Source organism: Lithobates pipiens, unplaced genomic scaffold (genome assembly GCF_037356315.1).
Source record: "Lithobates pipiens isolate NorthernLeopardFrog02 unplaced genomic scaffold, aLitPip1_a1.2 Scaffold_23, whole genome shotgun sequence".
Classification (NCBI taxonomy): Eukaryota; Metazoa; Chordata; class Amphibia; order Anura; family Ranidae; genus Lithobates; species Lithobates pipiens.
In genome coordinates, this window is record NW_027507785.1 from 136,999,369 (window position 1) to 137,018,870 (window position 19,502).

The 19,502-nt window shown below is 41.9% G+C and overlaps 1 protein-coding gene across 5 annotated transcripts in view; it reads left to right on the forward strand.

The window, feature by feature from the left end:
* RANGAP1 (Ran GTPase activating protein 1) overlaps positions 1 to 19,502 on the forward strand; it is a 289,117-nt gene that overhangs the window by 184,427 nt on the left and 85,188 nt on the right. For all 5 annotated transcript variants that reach the window (XM_077452418.1, XM_077452420.1, XM_077452421.1 and 2 more), the window contains 3 exons: positions 5,798 to 5,932; positions 10,144 to 10,302; positions 10,448 to 10,561. In XM_077452418.1, coding sequence (XP_077308544.1) covers positions 5,798 to 5,932; positions 10,144 to 10,302; positions 10,448 to 10,561 — 408 coding nt within the window. The remainder of the gene's footprint in view (positions 1 to 5,797; positions 5,933 to 10,143; positions 10,303 to 10,447; positions 10,562 to 19,502) is intronic.

Genomic DNA, 19,502 nt, shown 5'->3' on the forward strand with positions numbered 1-19,502 from the left:
TCTTCTCCTCGTAGTCCGGTCAAAAAGACCGCCCCGATGAGAATGACATCACTTCCTCCTTCCTGTGTATACAATACACAGTGGGAGGAAGCTTGTCATTGGCCAGGAGCGATCGAGAGGGGATGGCCAGAAACCAACGGCCATCCCCTCATCACGGATCGCTCCTGCAGCGAACCGGACCGCCGCATCCAGCGGGAGGGGGTCCGATCGGATCCCCCACCCGCTGGAATGCAGGCACGTACATGTACGTGCTTGTGCCTGCCTGTGCCTGCCTGTGCCATTGTAATGACGTACAATGGCAATACGGCAGTCCTTAAGTGGTTAAATAAACATTTGGTGCAGACAGTATGTATATATATATATATATGTGTGTGTGTGTGTGTGTGTATGTATATATATATATATATATCTCAGAAATAGACTAGAATAAAATTACATAAAAGCACACAGAGTCTGTAGCAGAGGTCACATACCAGAGAATATCAGTAACCCATATGTAGTGGGAATTGGTAAGGTCCCATATAACAAAAAAGTAGAAAAAAAAATGAGTATCCAGCCCAGGGAGTATACCTGTAAGAGTGCATATGGATAGAGAGGGTTTTTTTAAGACGTATGTAAAGCCGAGTAGAAAGAGATCAGAAGTATTAGAATAATTGCAGCTTACCTCCATTTGGATGCACACCATACAACATGCTAGTGATCAGAGGCGGCTCAGCTGTGTTTACATGCCCCTGGCAGCTCTGATAAATACCCGGTGGCGTCTGCGCATGTGCACCAGCATGGAGACGTCACAACACATGCTCAGTGACGCGGAGAGGTCACTGCGCATGCATATCAGCTAGGAGACCCAGACCATCTGTCCCTCAAGCGCAGGACACGGCCCCAAATGGGAGTGGTCACATCCTGTGCTTAGGGGACATTGAAGCATACCTACAGCCAAACAGCAATGAGCAAAGCTCTGAATTTGCTGTTTGGCCGTGGGTATGCGTCGGTGTCCCCTAAGCGTAGGGCGCCACCACGTCCATATGCACTCTTACAGGTATACTACCTGCGCTGGATGCACATTGTATATTTCCAGCCGATTTGCAAACATTGGATGTCACAAGGTTAGAACCCTCAGCCAACTTGAATCTAAATGGATATTTTTAATGGACATTTTTTAACCTGATGGACTATTGAGTTTTGATTTAAATTGCTTTATTAATGATTTTTAATTTTCACATTACTTATTTCTTTTGTCCATTTCTTCCTCTAGATTTTTTTACACGTTATCCTATACCTTAATTGTATTAATATTTAGTTTGATCTCTGCACTAATACATTTCCCAGCTAAGAAGATATTCTATCAGTCTGCTTATTTTTACTTGCTATACTAGTAATTACTTGTTTTTATTATACCTTAGAGGGATCGTGCATTTCTGTTGCCCTTGTGCTCAATCTCGTTCATGTATGTTTACATTGTTCTTTACCTCACCTCTGGTACTCCTACGGCTTCTCGTTTATATTACATTTTTTATATTAAACTTTTTATAATACGCTTCCCATACGATTCCTAGTGGGCCACAGATGTTCTGCTCAGAAGTTGTTGTTTTTCAGATTTTTAATACAGGTGTCTCATTTCTGGATGGATCGGACAGATGATGACTCTGGCCTATTCTGTCGGGGATCGGCTTCCTCCTTTCCAAGTTACAGCGCTTTCTTCTCAAGCGCTTCATCCTTCTTGGGTCTTCTGTCATCGGGCATCTGTTGCACAAGTTTGCAAGGCGGCCACTTGGTCGTTGATGTATACTTTCACATGACGTGGATGTGTTGGCATCCTTTGGCTGCAAGGTTTTGCAGGCTGCTGTTTAGAGGGTCTATTCCCTCTTGAAGGGGTATTGTTGGGGTTGGGCTCCAGCTTGTTCTGTGTTGCGCTCCTGTTACTTGTTTGGCTCTTGTGTTAGCCTTGAGGTTTTTCGTTGTCCCACCCCTCATGTTTGGCCCTGCTTTGCGACGTCCCTATGGTACTGAATTATGGAGTGCTGTGTCTGTCAGTGAACAAAAGAGGAAATGGGATTTTTGACTTAACGTAAAATCAATTACTCTGAGTTCATTGACAGACACAGCACCCACCCCCCTAAGGAGTTTTAATACTTCTGATACTACTTATAGCAGAGAGTATACCACTTAGGACTGCCCATAGGCATAGCCAAGTCTTTTTTTTTTCTGCCTAGTGTCCTGCTGATACGGGTGCGGCAGCAGTGGAATTATAGGGGTCACGAGATCGCCATGGCGATCGGGGCCCTTGAGGGCCACCTGTACTCTTCGATAGAAGGGGCGGCTTAGAGGAGCTCCCCGATCGTCAGCCGATTCTGAACTGTAATTGGCACTGTGCAGGGAGCTCCTCACGTTAGCCTTTAGTGAAAGCACAGTGTGTGCTCTTTGTCTCCCCCTACAGTGCAGTACCTGGCAGGAAGAGCCAAGATGAAGGACTGATGTTTTTATTTAATAAGACTATCTACTTTATGTGCGTGGGTGTGCATGTATGTTTGTGTGTGTGTGTTCATATATGAATGTATGTGAGTGTGCATATATGCATATTTATGTGAATGTGCATGTGTTTATCAGTGGCGGTGTGTCCAAAAGGGCGCACAGGTGCCGTCCCCTCTCTCCAGCCACTCCCTCTATGACCAATGGATAGATTTATGCATCGCATAGCATGAATCTATCCATGGCCACCGCTGCCACCCCCATATTTAGGTGTCCGGTCCCTTTTGGGGCGCCTGAATTACAGCGGCGCGGGGGGTGTTTTTGAAGCACCTGATTAGAGCCATAGGCTCTAATAGGCTTCAAAATAGGTGAACTAGGAGCGCCATGCTTGACGCTCACAGTCCACCCAGGTGTGTTAGAAAAGTGAATTAATATTCACTTTCCTATCATTGAACCGCCTCTCCACCAATCAGATGTGCGGGTCTGTTACCCGTCACATGATTGGGTGAAACGATAGGCGCAGCTATTGGACGCCTGTCAGGAGGAGAGGACAGGAGATGAGGATTAGCAGGAGACGCATGGAGGACCCCGCTCGTGGCCGTCACCCGCTGCCCCACCAAGACAGCGGGCGGTGGGGATTCACAGTGGCACCATTTAATGGGCACAGTGGCCGCATTTGATGGGCACACTGGGGGCATTTGATGGGCACACTGGGGGCATTTGATGGGCACAGTGGCAGCGTTTGATGGTACAGTGGCTGAAATTGATGGGCACAGTGGCCGCAATTGATGTTTTTTTTTTTTTTTTTTTTTCAGTTTGCTTGCGCCCCCCTAAAAATTTTTAGCACCAGCTGCCACTGGTTTATATGTGCGTGCATGTGTGCATTTATTTATTTATATATGTATGTGTGCGTATATATAGTATATGTGTGCATATTATGTGTGTGTGTGTTTACATGTATGTATGCACATTTTATGTAAAATGCTGTTCCTCTGAAAAGCGATCCATGCTCAGATCGCTTTTCAGATGCAGTTGACAGCTGGTAGAGAGGCAATATGTTGCCTACTGACGGCCTGTTTTAACCCCTTAAATGCATCATCACAGCTTTAGGATGCCTCCTGTAAGGAGAAAATAGTCGCATGCATTGCTCAGGTGTGATTTTGGCCCATTCTTCCACACAAACAGTCTTCATATCTTGAAGGTTCTGTAGACCTCTTCATTAATCTCTGATCTTTAGTTCTTTCCATACATTTTCTATTGACTCAAGTCAGGTGATTGGCTGGACCATTCTATCAGCTTTATTTATTTTATACCAATTGAGAATTTCCTTGGCCTTGGTCTTTGGGATCCATGTCTTGCTGAAATGTCCACCCTCGTTTCAACTTCACCATCCTGGTCGATGGCAGCTTTTTTTTTAATCAAGAATGTCTTGGTACATTTTCCATTCATCCTTCCTTCATTGACATGGTGTTTTCCAGTACCGTATGTTGAAAAAGAGCCATGATGGCAGCTCCAGACTTCACTGTTAGTATGTTGTTTTTTTGGGGGTGATGTGCAGTGCCATTAGACCTTCAATCATGGTGTCTATTATGGCTTCCAAAGAGTTCAGTTTTGGTCTCATCTGACCAGACTATATTCTCACAGTATTTCACAGGCTTGTCTAAATGTTGTGCAGCAAAATTCAAACAAACTTCTACATGCTTTTTCTTCAGCAATGGAGTCTTGGGTGGTGAGCGTGTATACAGGCTATGGCGGCTTAGTGCATTACTTATTGTTTTCTTTGAAACAATTGTTCTTTCTAATTTCAGGTCTTTCTGAAGCTCTCCACAAGTTGTCCTTAGCACTTGGACAACTCTTCTGATAACTCTTTTCACTCCTGTCAGAAATCTTGCGAGGATCACCTGGTTGTGGCCAGTTTATAGTGAAATGATAAGTGTGTGTGTGTACGGCACCCCTGCGAAAAAAAGACGAGCAGTTACCGTCTGGAATAATAACGATTGTTGCGCTGTTTCTTTGCATCTGACATATTAGCTTCAAAAAAAAAAAAGCCTCTGAGGATGCTCCTGAGGTGGAGTGAAATGCATTAGGTACAGTGACTTCCTGGGATGTAATTTCTTGAATTTTGGAACGCAAACCCATGGATTTCATGGTGTTTTATATGCTTGTCATGAAAGACCAACATATGGAAGCATGCAGAGTGCGCTGACAGCTATCTAAACATCCATCCACTGATCAAGCCCTATTTTGAGTGAATTAAACAAAGTCTGCTGATACCAAACCAGTGAAAGGCACGCTGTTAACCCATTACCTTCCGGTAAGTGAATTACCTACAGGGGATTCCCGTAGAAGCAATGTGGTCAAGGATTTATCTGGGATTTTGATCTGCAGAGATTTGGTGTTCAACATTTTGTATGAACGGATCAGCCACTATCCCACACCCTGCTTTGTATAATTAAAACACAAGTGGATCTTTTTATCTTTATTTACACATGAACTTCTTAAGCGCTACTAATGTTTGAAAGACTTGTTTTTTTCCATATTTTTTGTAGTAGCAGCTTTAACCACTTCAGGACCCCCTCCTGTATGTATGTGTGTGTATGTGTATATATATATATATATATATATATATATATATATATGTGTGTGTGTGTGTGTGTATATATATATCGGCACTTTGAAGAGGGATATCTCATTAACGGCAGCAGCTGCTGCCATAACCAAGATATCCATCTTTACAGGAGGCGGTCGTGTTTACTATAATGGCGGACCAAAAAAAGGGTCCTGTGCGAGTTTGGGGCGGGTGCGATGCGAATTCAGCCATACTATCTGTATGGCTGAACTCGCATCGCACAGAAATCGGATGTGATTTGCACTGCAGTGCGAATCACATCCGGTTCTCCTAGCCGCAGCAGTGTGAGCCCAGCCTTAAGGAGCAACTGAGATGGGTGCTCTGCCCCTCCACATCTTAGTGCTCCAATGAGCTTGGAGGGAGATGAGCAGAGAGCTGTGACAGTCTACAGCTCTCTGCTCACGGAGCTGTGAAAACTGAGCGATCGGCGATGTTAGATCGCTCAGTTTTCAGTGCAGAGGTGCCGGGGGACAGACGCAGCATCGGACCAATGCTGCATCCACCTAGGTAAGTATTAATCTAAAAAAAAAACATTCTCTTTTTTTTAAACATGGAATTCAACTTTAAAGGTATGGCTTGTGTATAGAATTTTGAAACTAGGGTTTCCTGTGTGAATAGTTCAGAAACTAGGATCTGTGATTATATGAATTATATTTATAATTTCTTTTAAATGTGTTTTGTTTGCCATGCTTCTTTTAGATTCTCGCTACTGCCCTTATAGAATGCCACAGAAAATCAAGTTCACTTGGCAAACCATTGGCTTTAAAAGTGTTTGTTGCTGGAAGAAATCGTTTAGAAAATGATGGGGCTACTGCTTTAGCAGATGCATTTCGGGTATGCTACATTTACATAGTAAAGATTACATTTGTTTACTAGCTTATGGGCCTGTGTCGACTGGCTATTTTTTATGTTGGAACTACTTGTCTTGCAAGCCATAGGAAATCCAAAGGTAATATATAAGTGAAGAAGTGCAGTGCAGCCAAATAATACACAATACAAAGTGATCAATTAATATACATATTTTAATAGAAAAGCAGTACATACCTGTATATGTCTGTGTATTACATACATGTCCCTATGTCACCTGATGTACCATCTTTTCCTTGTGCGTGTTAACCACAAATTTATATTACACCAAAGTTCATCTCCACCAAATCATTATATCAATTTCTGCTTTCTGCTATAAAACATACCCAATAAAAATAAATATTGAATTTCTTCATAAATTTAGGCCAAAATTTATTTTGCTACGTGTCTTTGGTAAACAAAAATTCCACTAAGTCTATATTGGTTTGCTAAAAGTTCTAGCGTCTAAAAACTTTGGTATATATGCTGGAATTTGTGTTTACTTTTTTAACCACTTGAGGTCTGCGCTATAGCCGTATGACGGCCACAGTGTGGACCTGATCATAGGACGTCCTCCCCTTCGTGCGCCATGTGATCACAGAGATGCAAGTGATCACCGATCCGAGTAAGGGGCCTGGCCAGGCTCCTTACCACGTGATCAGCTGTCAGCCAATGGCAGCTGATCACGTGTGTAAACAAAAGTTTGGTAATCGTTTTTTTTTTTCTCCTCGCACTGACCGCTTATGCTCAAGCGATATCGGTCCCGAAGAGGAAGGAGGCACATCTGCCTCCTCCTCTGTGTCTGCAAGTGCCACCTGCCAATGCCACCTATCAATGCCCACCAGTGGTGCCAATCGGTGCCACCTAGCAGTGCTGCCTTTCAGTTTAACCCATCAGTGCCCATCATTGCCAGCTATAAGTGCCAGCTATTAGTGCCACTTCTCAGTGCCACTTCTCAGTGCCCACTAATGCCACCTATCGTTGCCCACCAGTGCCGCCCTATCAGTGCCCACCAGTGCCACCCTATTGGTGCCCATCAGTGCAGCCCATTGGTGCTCATCAGCGTACATCAATATAGGATAAAAATTACCTGTTTGTAAAATTGTATAACAAAATATCAAAAATATATAATTTTTTTAAATTCGGTCTATTAAAAAAATTTTTTAACAGAAAATAAAATCAGCAGAGGTGATCAAATACCACCAAAAGAAAGCTCTATTTGTGGGGGAAAAAAAAGATAAATGTTTAATTTAAGTACAGTGTTGTATGACCGCACAATTGTCATTCAAATTACATCAGTGCTGAAAGCTTAAAATTGGTCCGAACAGGAGGGGGGTTTAAATGCCCAGTAAGCAAGTGGTTAAACTAGTAATGGTGGCGGTCAGTGACTTATAGTGCCGTGACACTGACACTTTATGGGAACTGACATTGACATTACCAGTTACACTAATACAGTGAGCAGTGCTAATATACACTGTCACTGTATAATGAAGCTGGCTGGGAAGGTATCGTAACTGGGGGGTAACATCTCGGGGTAATCAATGGGTTAACTGCGTGCCTAACAAGTTCTAATGTATGTAGTATGTGCTGCTTTTTACTACATATCGATTTGTTTCTTTTCCCTGCTTTGCAGGGAAAATAAACAAAACAATTGTTCACTCTTTTCAGAGCCCTGTGTCGTTTGTCAACCCAGGGCTCTAGGCTGTGATTTGAAATGGGCCGTTAGCAAGTCCCACCATGAATCATTGGCTGGTATCTGCTGACAAACTCCCACTGTGTCAAATTACAGAGGAGTAGGCGGGTGGTGCCCGCCCCAACCCGAAAACCACTTCTGGCGCACAGGTATGCGATTGTGCCTGTACACAGGCTACCCCATCACAGTTAATGCACTGCCGCCGTAGGTCTGGAAGCGGTCAATACATAGGTATTGCCTCCTTAAAGGAAAACCATCGGTATCCATGCATGTATGAAACCAAATGATCAGAGAGGCAAATGGCGCTCTAGGTGAGATATTCCTGTTTAACCTCTTCTCTGTGCAACCAGGTGCCTGGTCCGTGACCCAGACAATCCAAGTGTATACAAACGCATCACAGATCCGAGATACAGGATGACGGCAATGATGGTTACCGCGTTTCACGCAGAATGCGATTACTCATAAGCTTGTATGAAACCACTTACTTCTGGCTTTGGGTGTTTGATGATGTCATATGGCCCGTGGGTAATGTGTTTCATCTCATGACCTATGACTTCTTCAAAGGAGAAAAAAAAACTATTATTTGGTTGCACTGCACTTCTTCACATATACAGTGCCTTGCGAAAGTATTCGGCCCCCTTGAACTTTTCAACCTTTTGCCACATTTCAGGCTTCCAACATAAAGATATAAAATTTTAATTTTTTGTGAAGAATCACCAACAAGTGGGACACAATTGTGAAGTGGAACGAAATCTATTGGATAATTTAAACTTTTTTAGCAAATAAAAAACTGAAAAGTGGTGCGTGCAAAATTATTCGGCCCCTTTACTTTCAGTGCAGCAAACTCACTCCAGAAGTTCAGCGAGGATCTCTGAATGATCCAATGTTGTCCTAAATGACTGATGGTGATAAATAGAATCCACCTATGTGTAATCAAGTCTCTGTATAAATGCACCTGCTCTGTGATAGTCTCAGGGTTCTGTTGAAAGTGCAGAGAGCATCATGAAGACCAAGGAACACACCAGGCAGGTCCGTAATACTGTTGTGGAGAAGTTTAAAGCCGAATTTGGATACAAAAAGATTTCCCAAGCTTTAAACATCCCAAGGAGCACTGTGCAAGCGATCATTTTGAAATGGAAGGAGTATCAGACCACTGCAAATCTACCAAGACCTGGCCGTCCCTCTAAACTTTCAGCTCAGACAAGGAGAAGACTGATCAGAGATGCAGCCAAGAGGCCCATGATCACTCTGGATGAACTGCAGAGAACTACAGCTGAGGTGGGAGAGTCTGTCCATAGGACAACAATCAGTCATACACTGCACAAATCTGGCCGTTATGGAAGAGTGGCAAGAAGAAAGTCATTTCTCAAAGATATCCATAAAAAGTCTTGTCTAAAGTTTGCCACAAGCCACCTGGGAGACACACCAAACATGTGGAAGAAGGTTCTCTGGTCAGATGAAACCAAAATCGAACTTTTTGCCCACAATGCAAAACGATATGTTTGGCGTAAAAGCAACACAGCTCATCACCCTCAACACACCATCCCCCCTGTCAAACATGGTGGTGGCAGCATCATGGTTTGGGCCTGCTTTTCTTCAGCAGGGACAAGGAAGATGGTTAAAATTGAGGGGAAGATGGATGCAGCCAAATACAGGACCATTCTGGATGAAAACCTGTTGGAGTCTGCAAAAGACCTGAAACTGAGACAGAGATTTATCTTCCAACAAGACAATGATCCCAAACATACAGCAAAAATCTACAAAGGAATGGTTCACAAATAAACGTAACCAGGTGTTAGAATGGCCAAGTCAAAGTCCAGACCTGAATCCAATCGAGAATCTGTGGAAAGAGCTGAAAACTGCTGTTAACAAACGCTCTCCATCCAACCTCACTGAGCTCAAGCTGTTTTGCAAGGAAAAATGGGCAAGAATTTCAGTCTCTCAATGTGCAAAACTGATAGAGACATACCCCAAGCGACTTGCAGCTGTAATCGCAGCAAAAGGTGGCTCTACATAGTATTAACGCAAGGGGGCCGAATTTTGCACGCACCACTTTTCATTTTTTTATTAGTTAAAAAAGTTTCAAAAATCCAATAGATTTCGTTCCACTTCACAATTGTCCCACTTGTTGGTGATTCTTCACAAAAAATTAAAATTTTATATCTTTATGTTTGAAGCCTGAAATGTGGCAAAAGGTTGAAAAGTTCAAGGGGGCCCAATACTTTCGCAAGGCACTCTATATATTTTTTTGCTGATGTGAGAACACATGACAGTGATTTAGCATCAACACATACAGTCTTTTACACATAATTGCAACTGCAGGTCAAATGCTGCAAATGCCATTGAACTCTGCGATTTCAAATGCTTTTCAACCTAATTTTAAATGCAGGCAGAATACTCTGGACAGCAGGCTGCATTTGCAAGTCCAAAGCATGTCGACACAGGACCTGAATACAGTCCAATATTTTTTTTTTCTATATTCACCTTCATTTGGTTATGTTTTCAGCTAATTGGCACCCTGGAAGAAGTACATATGCCTCAAAATGGCATCACTCATCCTGGAATCACTGCATTGGCTGAAGCTTTTAAGTCCAACCCATTAATGAAAGTTATCAACCTTAATGATAATACATTTACAGACAAAGGAGGCATTGCTATGGCCGAGGTAGCTCTTCTTTCTCTTTCTCTCTTTTTCTCTTATTCTTTCTCTTTCATAAAATTTTCTGTTGTATTTTGCTGTTGGGTGTTTTTCCCCCCCCCCCCTTCTTTTGTAATTGTTCATTTTGCAGTAGTGTGTTTGGTTTTTATAGGCTTTGAAGACACTAAGACAAGTGGAGCATATCAATTTTGGTGACTGTTTGGTGCGATCTAAGGGAGCATTAGCTATTGCATCTGCACTGAAAGGGGGATTACATAAATTGAAGGTAAGTTTTCACAACGGTTGACCTTTGTTTTTTCTAGTAGCAAAATATTGATGCTGATGGTGCATACACAATAGCTTGCTGGTGCAGATACAGAGGGATTGTATGTTGAGCCCCATGTGAATGTACAATGTATATGTAAAGTGCTGTATAAATTGACGGCGCTATACAAGTACCTGAAATAAATAAAACAGCCATATATCAGTACCAGATACTATATGAAGGTTATTCTGGTGGTATGCATGTGTATTCCAGAGGAAAATCCCTTATTAAAGTTTTAAGGAGAGATTAATTAGATGCCATTATTGGTACACTCGCTGTGCTGTACTGCACATCATCACCTAGCTTTTAATGATTAGTTATAGTCTTCTGTTTAACCACTTCAGCCCCGTTGGAATTTATCCAATTCCTGACCAGAGCACTTTTTGCAATACGGTACTGCGTCACTTTAACTGAAAATTGTGCGGTTGTGCGACGTTGCACCCCAACAAATTTGACGTCCTTTTTTTCCCACAAATAGAGCTTTCTTTTGGTGGCATTTGATCCCCGCTGCGGTTTTTATTTTTTGCACTATGAACAAAAATAAGAGTGACAATTTTGAAAAAAAAAGCAATATTTTTTACTTTTTTTATATATAATAAATATCCCCCAAAAATATATATATATAAAAAAGTTTTCCTCAGTTTAGGGCGATATGTATTCTTCTACATATTTTTGGTAAAAAAAAAAATAAAACGCAATAAGCGTATATTAATTGGTTTGTACAAAAGTTATAGCATCTACAAAATAGAGGATAGATTTATAAAAAAAATTTTTTTTATTATTATTGGTAATGGCGGCGATCTGCGATTTCTATTGCGACTGGGACATTATATCGTACACTTTTGACACTATTTTGGGACCATTGTCATTTATACAGCGATCAGTGCTATAAAAATGCACGGATTACTGTGTAAATAACACTGGCAGGGAAGGGGTTAAACACGGAGGCGATCACAGGGTTAAGTGTGTGGTCTGGAGTTATTCTAACTGTGGGGGGGGGGATGGGTTACCGAGGACGTGACAGTGATCACTGCTCCTGATGACAGGGAGCAGTAGATCTCCTGTCTTGTCACTAGGCAGAACGGCAAAATGCGTTGTTTACATGGGTCTCCCCGTTCTGCCATTCCATGAAACAATCTCGGGACGCCGGTGGACATTGAGTCTGTGGGCACGTAGCACGCGCCCATTATGCCGCCTCTTAAAGGGGACCTGTAAACCCATTTGCGCAGCCATTCCATTGTGCCGACTTATATCGACGTGCACTGGTCAGCAAGCGGTTAAGGACATTTCTATTTGTGTTATTTTTCAAGCATTATACTTATACACTTTCTGATGTCTTAAAATCTGAAGTTTATATTTGTGCCAGTTTGGCTTTTTCAGGACTTATCCACTAAATTATCAAATTTTTTATTTTATTTAAATTTTTTTTTTGGTTTAGCCATCAAAAGGACAGCTTGAGTGAGGTATCCACTGGAGTTGGGTTTAATAGGCTCAGATCTTCTTCCATACCTCTGAAATTGACAGTGATTCAAAATTCTTATTTGAACAAACCCCCTAAGACCCTAAGAGCAGCAGAACTCTGATAGACAAAACAATTACATTTACAATTTGAGTGGTTTCAGAAATAATAGGATAAGGTCAACATCCTTTTTTGTTCTTTTTAAATTCTAGATATAAATGTTTAACTTTATTGGGTGCAAAGCAGACTTCTGCCTCCTTCAACCATGAAAGAACCTCTCTCATTGGCTCGCTCGCTGTGATTGACAGTAGCAGGAGCAAATGGCTCCTGCTGCTGTCTTAGCCAATGAGGAGGAAGAGACCTGGGGGAGCTGATGCCCTTGTACACATCGCTTGATCGTGATGGGGCTCAGGTAAATATTAAGGGGTGCTGGGGGGGGGGGCTGCTGCACACAGAAGGTTTTTTTACCTTCATGCATAGAATGCAGGTAAAAGAACTTGAGATTTTACAATTACCTAAATATAACCTGCAAAACCCTTTCAGTCCATACTGTCATTGGAAATTTCATAATGGGGGCCAATAGAAATCCTGTAGTATCTCTTTAATCAAGAGGCTGCAGCTGGTACAGCTAAAATAGAAAATAGGGGCACAGGAATGTGTTAAAATTATATATTTAATTAGAATCAAAATCACACTTGCATAACTGTAAACATCTGTAGGTGTAGAGATGTCAGCTGTACAGTGTACCGCAAGATGCCTCTGAGTTTTAAAACTACGGCTAGGCTGTATCAATCAGAGCTGATGCAGGCACACTGGATCTACTCCCTGGATGCCATGTTCGGCTTCACCAGCTGCTGGAATATCTTAGAAAAAGATTCTTCCTGTGTTGTGAAGGGAACGTGTTTCAGGCCCGACCCCTTTGTCAAGCCTACCTGTTGCACACTCCAAGCAGGTTTACAGCTAGGGCTGAAACTAATGATTATTTTCATAATCAATTAGTTAGCCGATTTATTGTTTTGATTAATTGGTTAATAACCTTAAAAAAAAAAGTGTGGTGTATAATTTAGTTAATATTTAAAGTTTAAAAAAAAAAATGTAGTCTTAAATATTTATATGCAGTGGTAAATAGAAATAACCAACTATATGGTTAGAGAGCAAAATATCTAATCCACTCTGAGAATAACAGACAGAAGAGATATACTGTATATACTATTAGAGGACAGATATACTATTAGAGAATATATTCTATTAAAGTGGTTGTAAACCCTTTACAACTTTAAAGTACAGGCAAGCCTATAATTACGATATAAAGAGTAAACCGCGCTATTTAAACAAGATAAAAAAATATTATAAATAAATTCCCTACAAGCAGCAACCCTAATCGTAATACTCCGATAACAGACTAAATAAGTGAAAAAAGTGAGCTGCGCTAAAAAAACTCTAAACAGAAAAAATTAATCTAATCACAAAGATTCATCAATAATCATAAGAAATATTAGTGACAAAAAGGGATACAAATAATTCAAATATATCAGTGAATAATATGTTTTCACCATATAAGTGACAAAAATTTTTTTTTAAATCAGTGCCCATAATATGATTAGCATAAATTGCATACCCCTTATATATGAATCGTATAAATTATCAGTATTAAAGAAAATAAACCGACACACCCCCAAATTAGTTGTAATGAATGAACAGAAAAAAACAACAAAAAGGAGTATTGAATTAAAGAAAAAAAGAAAAAATCCCAGAAAAAAATGTCCAAAGAGCAGTGTTGATTCTTCCAAAGTGAAAATATGGAGTTAACACCCACAATGTTCTGTGATAAAGAAAATCCAAACAATCCTCCACCAGTGAGAAGAGGGGCCGCTTACCAAAATTATAGATCTCAGTGTCAATGAGATCAACAAGGCAAAAGCACAGAAGTTCTGGATGAACCGTCACAGGAGCCACACAGCCTTTATCTCTGATACGAAGCCTCCAGACAAGGAACGAGGGTATCGTGGATCATATAAAAAATCTTTTTCCTGAAGATGTGTTTGAGAAAAGGCACACATCTTCAGGAAAAAGATTTTTTTATATGATCCACGATACCCTCGTTCCTTGTCTGGAGGCTTCGTATCAGAGATAAAGCCTGTGTGGCTCCTGTGAAGGTTCATCCAGAACTTCTGTGCTTTTGCCTTGTTGATCTCATTGACACTGAGATCTATAATTTTGTAAGCGGCCCCTCTTCTCACTGGTGGAGGATTGTTTGGATTTTCTTTGTTTCAAATATTTTATTGAAAAATCAGGTAAGACACATAAGAATAAGCAGAACAGCTTACATTGGTAACAGTAACAGATTATAAGCAAATGAGCTGCTACTACATTTTTCAGATGCAGATATTCCAGATAAAGCTAAAGCATGCTCACGGACCCTTCGCATAGGTAGACTGGCGGACATAAAACATCCGAGAAGGGGGTCAAATAAAGGAAAACTAACAACTTCCAGAGGAGGAAAAACATGTAACAAACATTGCTGTAGTGGCAACTATTACCACAGGTAATGGCTTAGAATAAAGTTCCGCTGGATGAATTTTACACATATAGTTGAGAGAAAGAAAGGAGAAGAAAGAAAGAGACAGGGAGAGAGAAAAGAAGAATAGGAGTAGAGGGGCAAATGGGAGAGAAAGCAGAGAAAAAAGGAAAGGGGGGTATGGTCGGAAGGCCCGGAGGAATCACAGACCCCAAACTAACACTCAGCATAGGCTAAGGGGCCATAAGACGTGTATCAAAGTCCTTTGGTAGAAAATGGTCCACCCAAGGTTGCCATGTTCTGTTAAATAACGGGATTCTATCCAGCACAACTGCTTCTATCTTAGCATGTATCATCGCCTGTGTGATTCTATGTTTAGTTTCAATTATATTCAGGGATGGTGTCCTCCAGGCTTTCGCAATCGTTTGTTTAGCTGCAGTTGTTACTTGAAGGAAAAGTCGATTTTGGGTTTTAAGATCTTGGGGTATATAGTTCAACAAGGCTATTACTGGGTCAGGGATTACGGGGTACTGCATCAATTTAGTCAGCACCGAGGACCAGAAATTTGTCACGACGGGACAAGTCCACCAAATGTGGAGATGGGTGCCCCGCTCTTTACAACCTCTGAAACAATCGGGTGAATAGTTAGGTACAAATTTGGAGATTCTAGAGGGGACCAGGTACCACCGCATCAGGACCTTATAATTTGCTTTAGACGCCACAACATTTTGTGATGAATTTTTGGTGTTAGTCCATATATCGGTCCATGACTCTGCATCAAGGTTGAGTGACAAATCTGTGGTCCAGGCGATAGCATTAGGCGGGAGGTCCTCAGAGATATTGGAGAGGCAAGAGTATAGACAGGAGATAATGCCCGGGGCATGTGGATCAGAGGAGCATATGGATTCAAATGGGGACATGGAATTAAGATTAGAGTTAAAGGTAATATGTGCTCGGAAAAAGTGTACTATCTGCAAGTAGTGAAAACATTCTCCGGGGGGCAGGTTAGCCTGCGTCTGTAGATCGGAGAATGTTGCAAGGGATCTTCTCGAGGAAAAGTCACAAACTCTGGTAAGGCCTGCTCGGGACCAGGCTGAAAAAGTGCCCGGTTCCGCGCAGGCCGGGTAGAAATTCGGGTGACCCATAAACGAGAGCAAGGGGAGATGTGGGGATAGTAGTTTGAAGGGGGTACGTACCTTGTGCCAAATTTTAAGGGAGTGACTCGTAACGGGGTTAGTAAGTGACCTACATGCCTGTGGAGGGAGCCAAAGTAAATTGGAAACGGAGACAGGGTGAGCCTCCACTGCTTCCAGACTGACCCACAGTGGGATTTCAGACACAGCGTGGTATAGGGTCAATTGTGATAGCTGAGCTGCATAATAATAGTTCCTAAAGTGTGGGATTCCCAGGCCCCCATGAAGTTTATGCCGGAAAAGAACAGCCTTAGAAACCCTGGGTCTGATATTACCCCATATATATTTGAAGGTTCGACTTTGAATAGCTTTATGGAAGTATAATGGAACCATGACCGGGAGGACTCTATATATATAAATATAATAACTTGGGTAACAGAGACATTTTAACAGCCGCAATGCGTCCAAGCCAAGAGACACATAAAGGTTGCCAGGAATTAAGGAGGGATGATAATTTACGAAGCATGGGTAAATAATTAATTTGGTATAGGTGGGCTGGGTTACTGGTCAATTTCACACCTAAATAGGGAATATAGGATTTGGACCACTGAAACAAATAATTCGAGCATAAACCTTGAAGCGTCTCTGTAGGGAGGGAGACCGCAAGGGCCTTAGACTTCGCCTGATTCACCTCGAGGCCTGAGATTTGTGCAAATGAGTCAAGGAGTTTAAACAGGTTAGGTAAAGTAGTATGGGGTGAGGTAATAAATGTTTGGATTTTCTTTATCACAGAGCATTGTGGGTGTTAACTCCATATTTTCACTTTGGAAGAATCAACACTGCTCTTTGGACATTTTTTCTGGGATTTTTTCTTTTTTTCTTTAATTCAATACTCTTTTTTTGTTGTTTTTTTTCTGTTCGTTCATTACAACTAATTTGGGGGTGTGTCGGTTTATTTTCTTTAATACTGATAATTTATACGATTCATATATAAGGGGTATGCAATTTATGCTAATCATATTATGGGCACTGATTTAAAAACAATTTTTTTTGTCACTTATATGGTGAAAAGATATTATTCACTGATATAATTCAATTATTTGTATCCCTTTTTGTCACTAATATTTCTTGTGATTATTGATGAATCTTTGTGATTAGATTAATTTTTTCTGTTTAGAGTTTTTTTAGCGCAGCTCACTTTTTTCACTTATTAAGCCTATAATTAGGCTTACCTGTAGCTGCACTGGATATCTCCTAAACCTGCACGGTTTAGGAGATATCCCTATATTTGCATGTGCCGACGTCATGAGGCACATGCGCACTCAAGCCAACTGAAGCAATGGCACGTACGTGCCGTTGCTTCAGTTGTACTGTGCCGTTCCCGGCGGCTCCAGCGCATGCGAGGGAGTGACGTCATCGCGGCTCCTGCCAAGTAACCTCCGGGATAGATGTCGCCAGCCGGAGGGGGAGACGAGGACGGCTGCGGGGGCTTTGTTCTCGGGTAAGTAATTCATAATGAGCTAGTATTCATACTGAGCGCGGCACCCGTGCGCATGCGCGGGAGAGACGTCATCACGGCTTCGCCGAATGACAGAGGCGGAGCAGCAAGATCCACCGAGAAGATGGACACGCCGGACTACAGGGGACAACGGTGACACCGCTGGCTCCTGTGTCAGGTAAGTGACACATAATGGACTACTGTGCGATGCATAGTAATCCATTATGCTTTGCCTTTGCAGGGAATGAAAGAGGAAGTAAACTCATCAGGGTTTACTTCCTCTTTAACCGCGTGGCTATTGAGAGCCAGGTGCCAAAGAACCAGGGCCTATCGGAACTCTGTGATTCCAACTATATTGAGAGCATGGAAATCTTCTTCTCGGAAGATATATCATTGTACATGGAAGGCCTACATCTCCATGTTACATATAGTTACATAGGTTGCAAAAAGACACAAGTCCATCCAGTTCAACCACAAAAAAAAAATAATAATATCATACAATCCCATATACTCAATTCTATACCCACAGTTGATCCAGAGGAAGGCAAAAAACCCCAGCAGAGCATGATCCAATTTGCTAAAGCAAGGGAAAAAGTTCCTTCCTGATCCCCCGAGAAGCAATCGGATTTTCCCCAGATCAACTTTACCTATAAATGTCAGAACCCAGTTATATTATGTACACTTAGGAAATAATCCAGGCCCTTCTTAAAGCAATCCACTGAGCTGGCCAGAACCACCTCTGCAGGGAGTCTATTCCACATTTTCACAGCTCTTACTGTGAAGAAACCTTTCCGTATTTGGAGATGAAATCTCTTTTCCTCTAGACGTAAAAAGTGCCCCCTTGTCCTCTTTGTTGACTGTAAAGTGAATAACTCGACACTAAGTTCACTATATGGACCCCTTATATATTTGTACATGTTGATCATATCCCCCCTTAATCTCCTCTTATCAAGATTGAATAAATTCAGTTCCTCTAATCTTTCCTCATAGCTGAGTTCCTCCATGCCTCTTATCAGTTTGGTTGCCCTTCTCTGCACGTTCTTCAGTTCCCTGATATCCTTTTTGAGAACTGGTGCCCAAAACTGAACTGCATATTCCAGATGAGGTCTTACTAATGATTTGAACAGGGGCAAAATGATATCTCTCTCTGGAGTCCATACCTCTCTTAATACAGGAAAGGACTTTGCTCGCTTTGGAAACCGCAGCTTGGCATTGCATGCCATTATTGAGCTCATGATCTACCAAAACCCCCAGATCCTTCTCTACTATGGATTCCCCCAGTTGTACTCCCCCCTAGCATGTATGAGGCATGCATATTCTTAGCCCCCAAGTGCATAACTTTACATTTATCAACATTAAACCTCAACTGCCACATAGTCGCCCAATTAGACAAGGGCATTGAGGTCGGCTTGTAAATTGGAGACATCCTGTAAGGACGCTATTTCACTGCATAGCTTGGTATCATCTGCAAATACGGAAATTTTACATTTGATCCCAGACCCAATATCATTTATAAAGATATTAAAAAGTAAAGTTCCCAGCACTGAACCTTGGGGGTACACCACTGATAACCTTAGACCATTCAGAGTAAGACTCATTAACCACTACTCCCTGAATTCTGTCTTAGCCAGTTTTCTATCCATTTACAAACTGATATTTCCAAACCTGTAGACTTTACCTTACACGTGAGCCGTGTGTGCGGAACCGTATCGAACGCTTTTGCAAAATCCAAGTATACCACGTCCACCGCCACCCCTCTGTCCAAGGTTTTACTTACCACCTCATAAAAAGGAATCAGGTTTGTCTGACAACTTCTGTCTTTCATGAAACCATGCTGTCTGTTGCTTAAAATATTTTTTTAAATATTTTTTTCCTGCAAGAACTCGTCTATGTGGTCTTTTGTTAATCCCTCCAGTATCTTCCCAACTATAGAAGTTCAACTAACAGGTCTATAGTTACTTGGTAAAGACTTTGTTCCCTTTTTAACCACTTGGCGCCCATACTACGTCTATTGACGTCATGGGCTTTCGGTGGTTATATCTGAATGATGCCTGAGGCCACAGACATCATTCAGATATTGCCGTTTTCAGCCGGCGATTCCCTGCACCATAAGAACGATCATAGCGGCTTGATCGTTCTTGCGGGCGACGGGAGGGGACGCCCCTCCTGCCACCCTCCGGTGCTTGTACTGACTCACCGCTTCCATCGGTGAGTCGGTCACAGGATCCGCCGGCCCCCGCAAGTTACCATAGAGATTTCCGGCGGATCAGATCGTCCCCGGAGCCTCTATGATC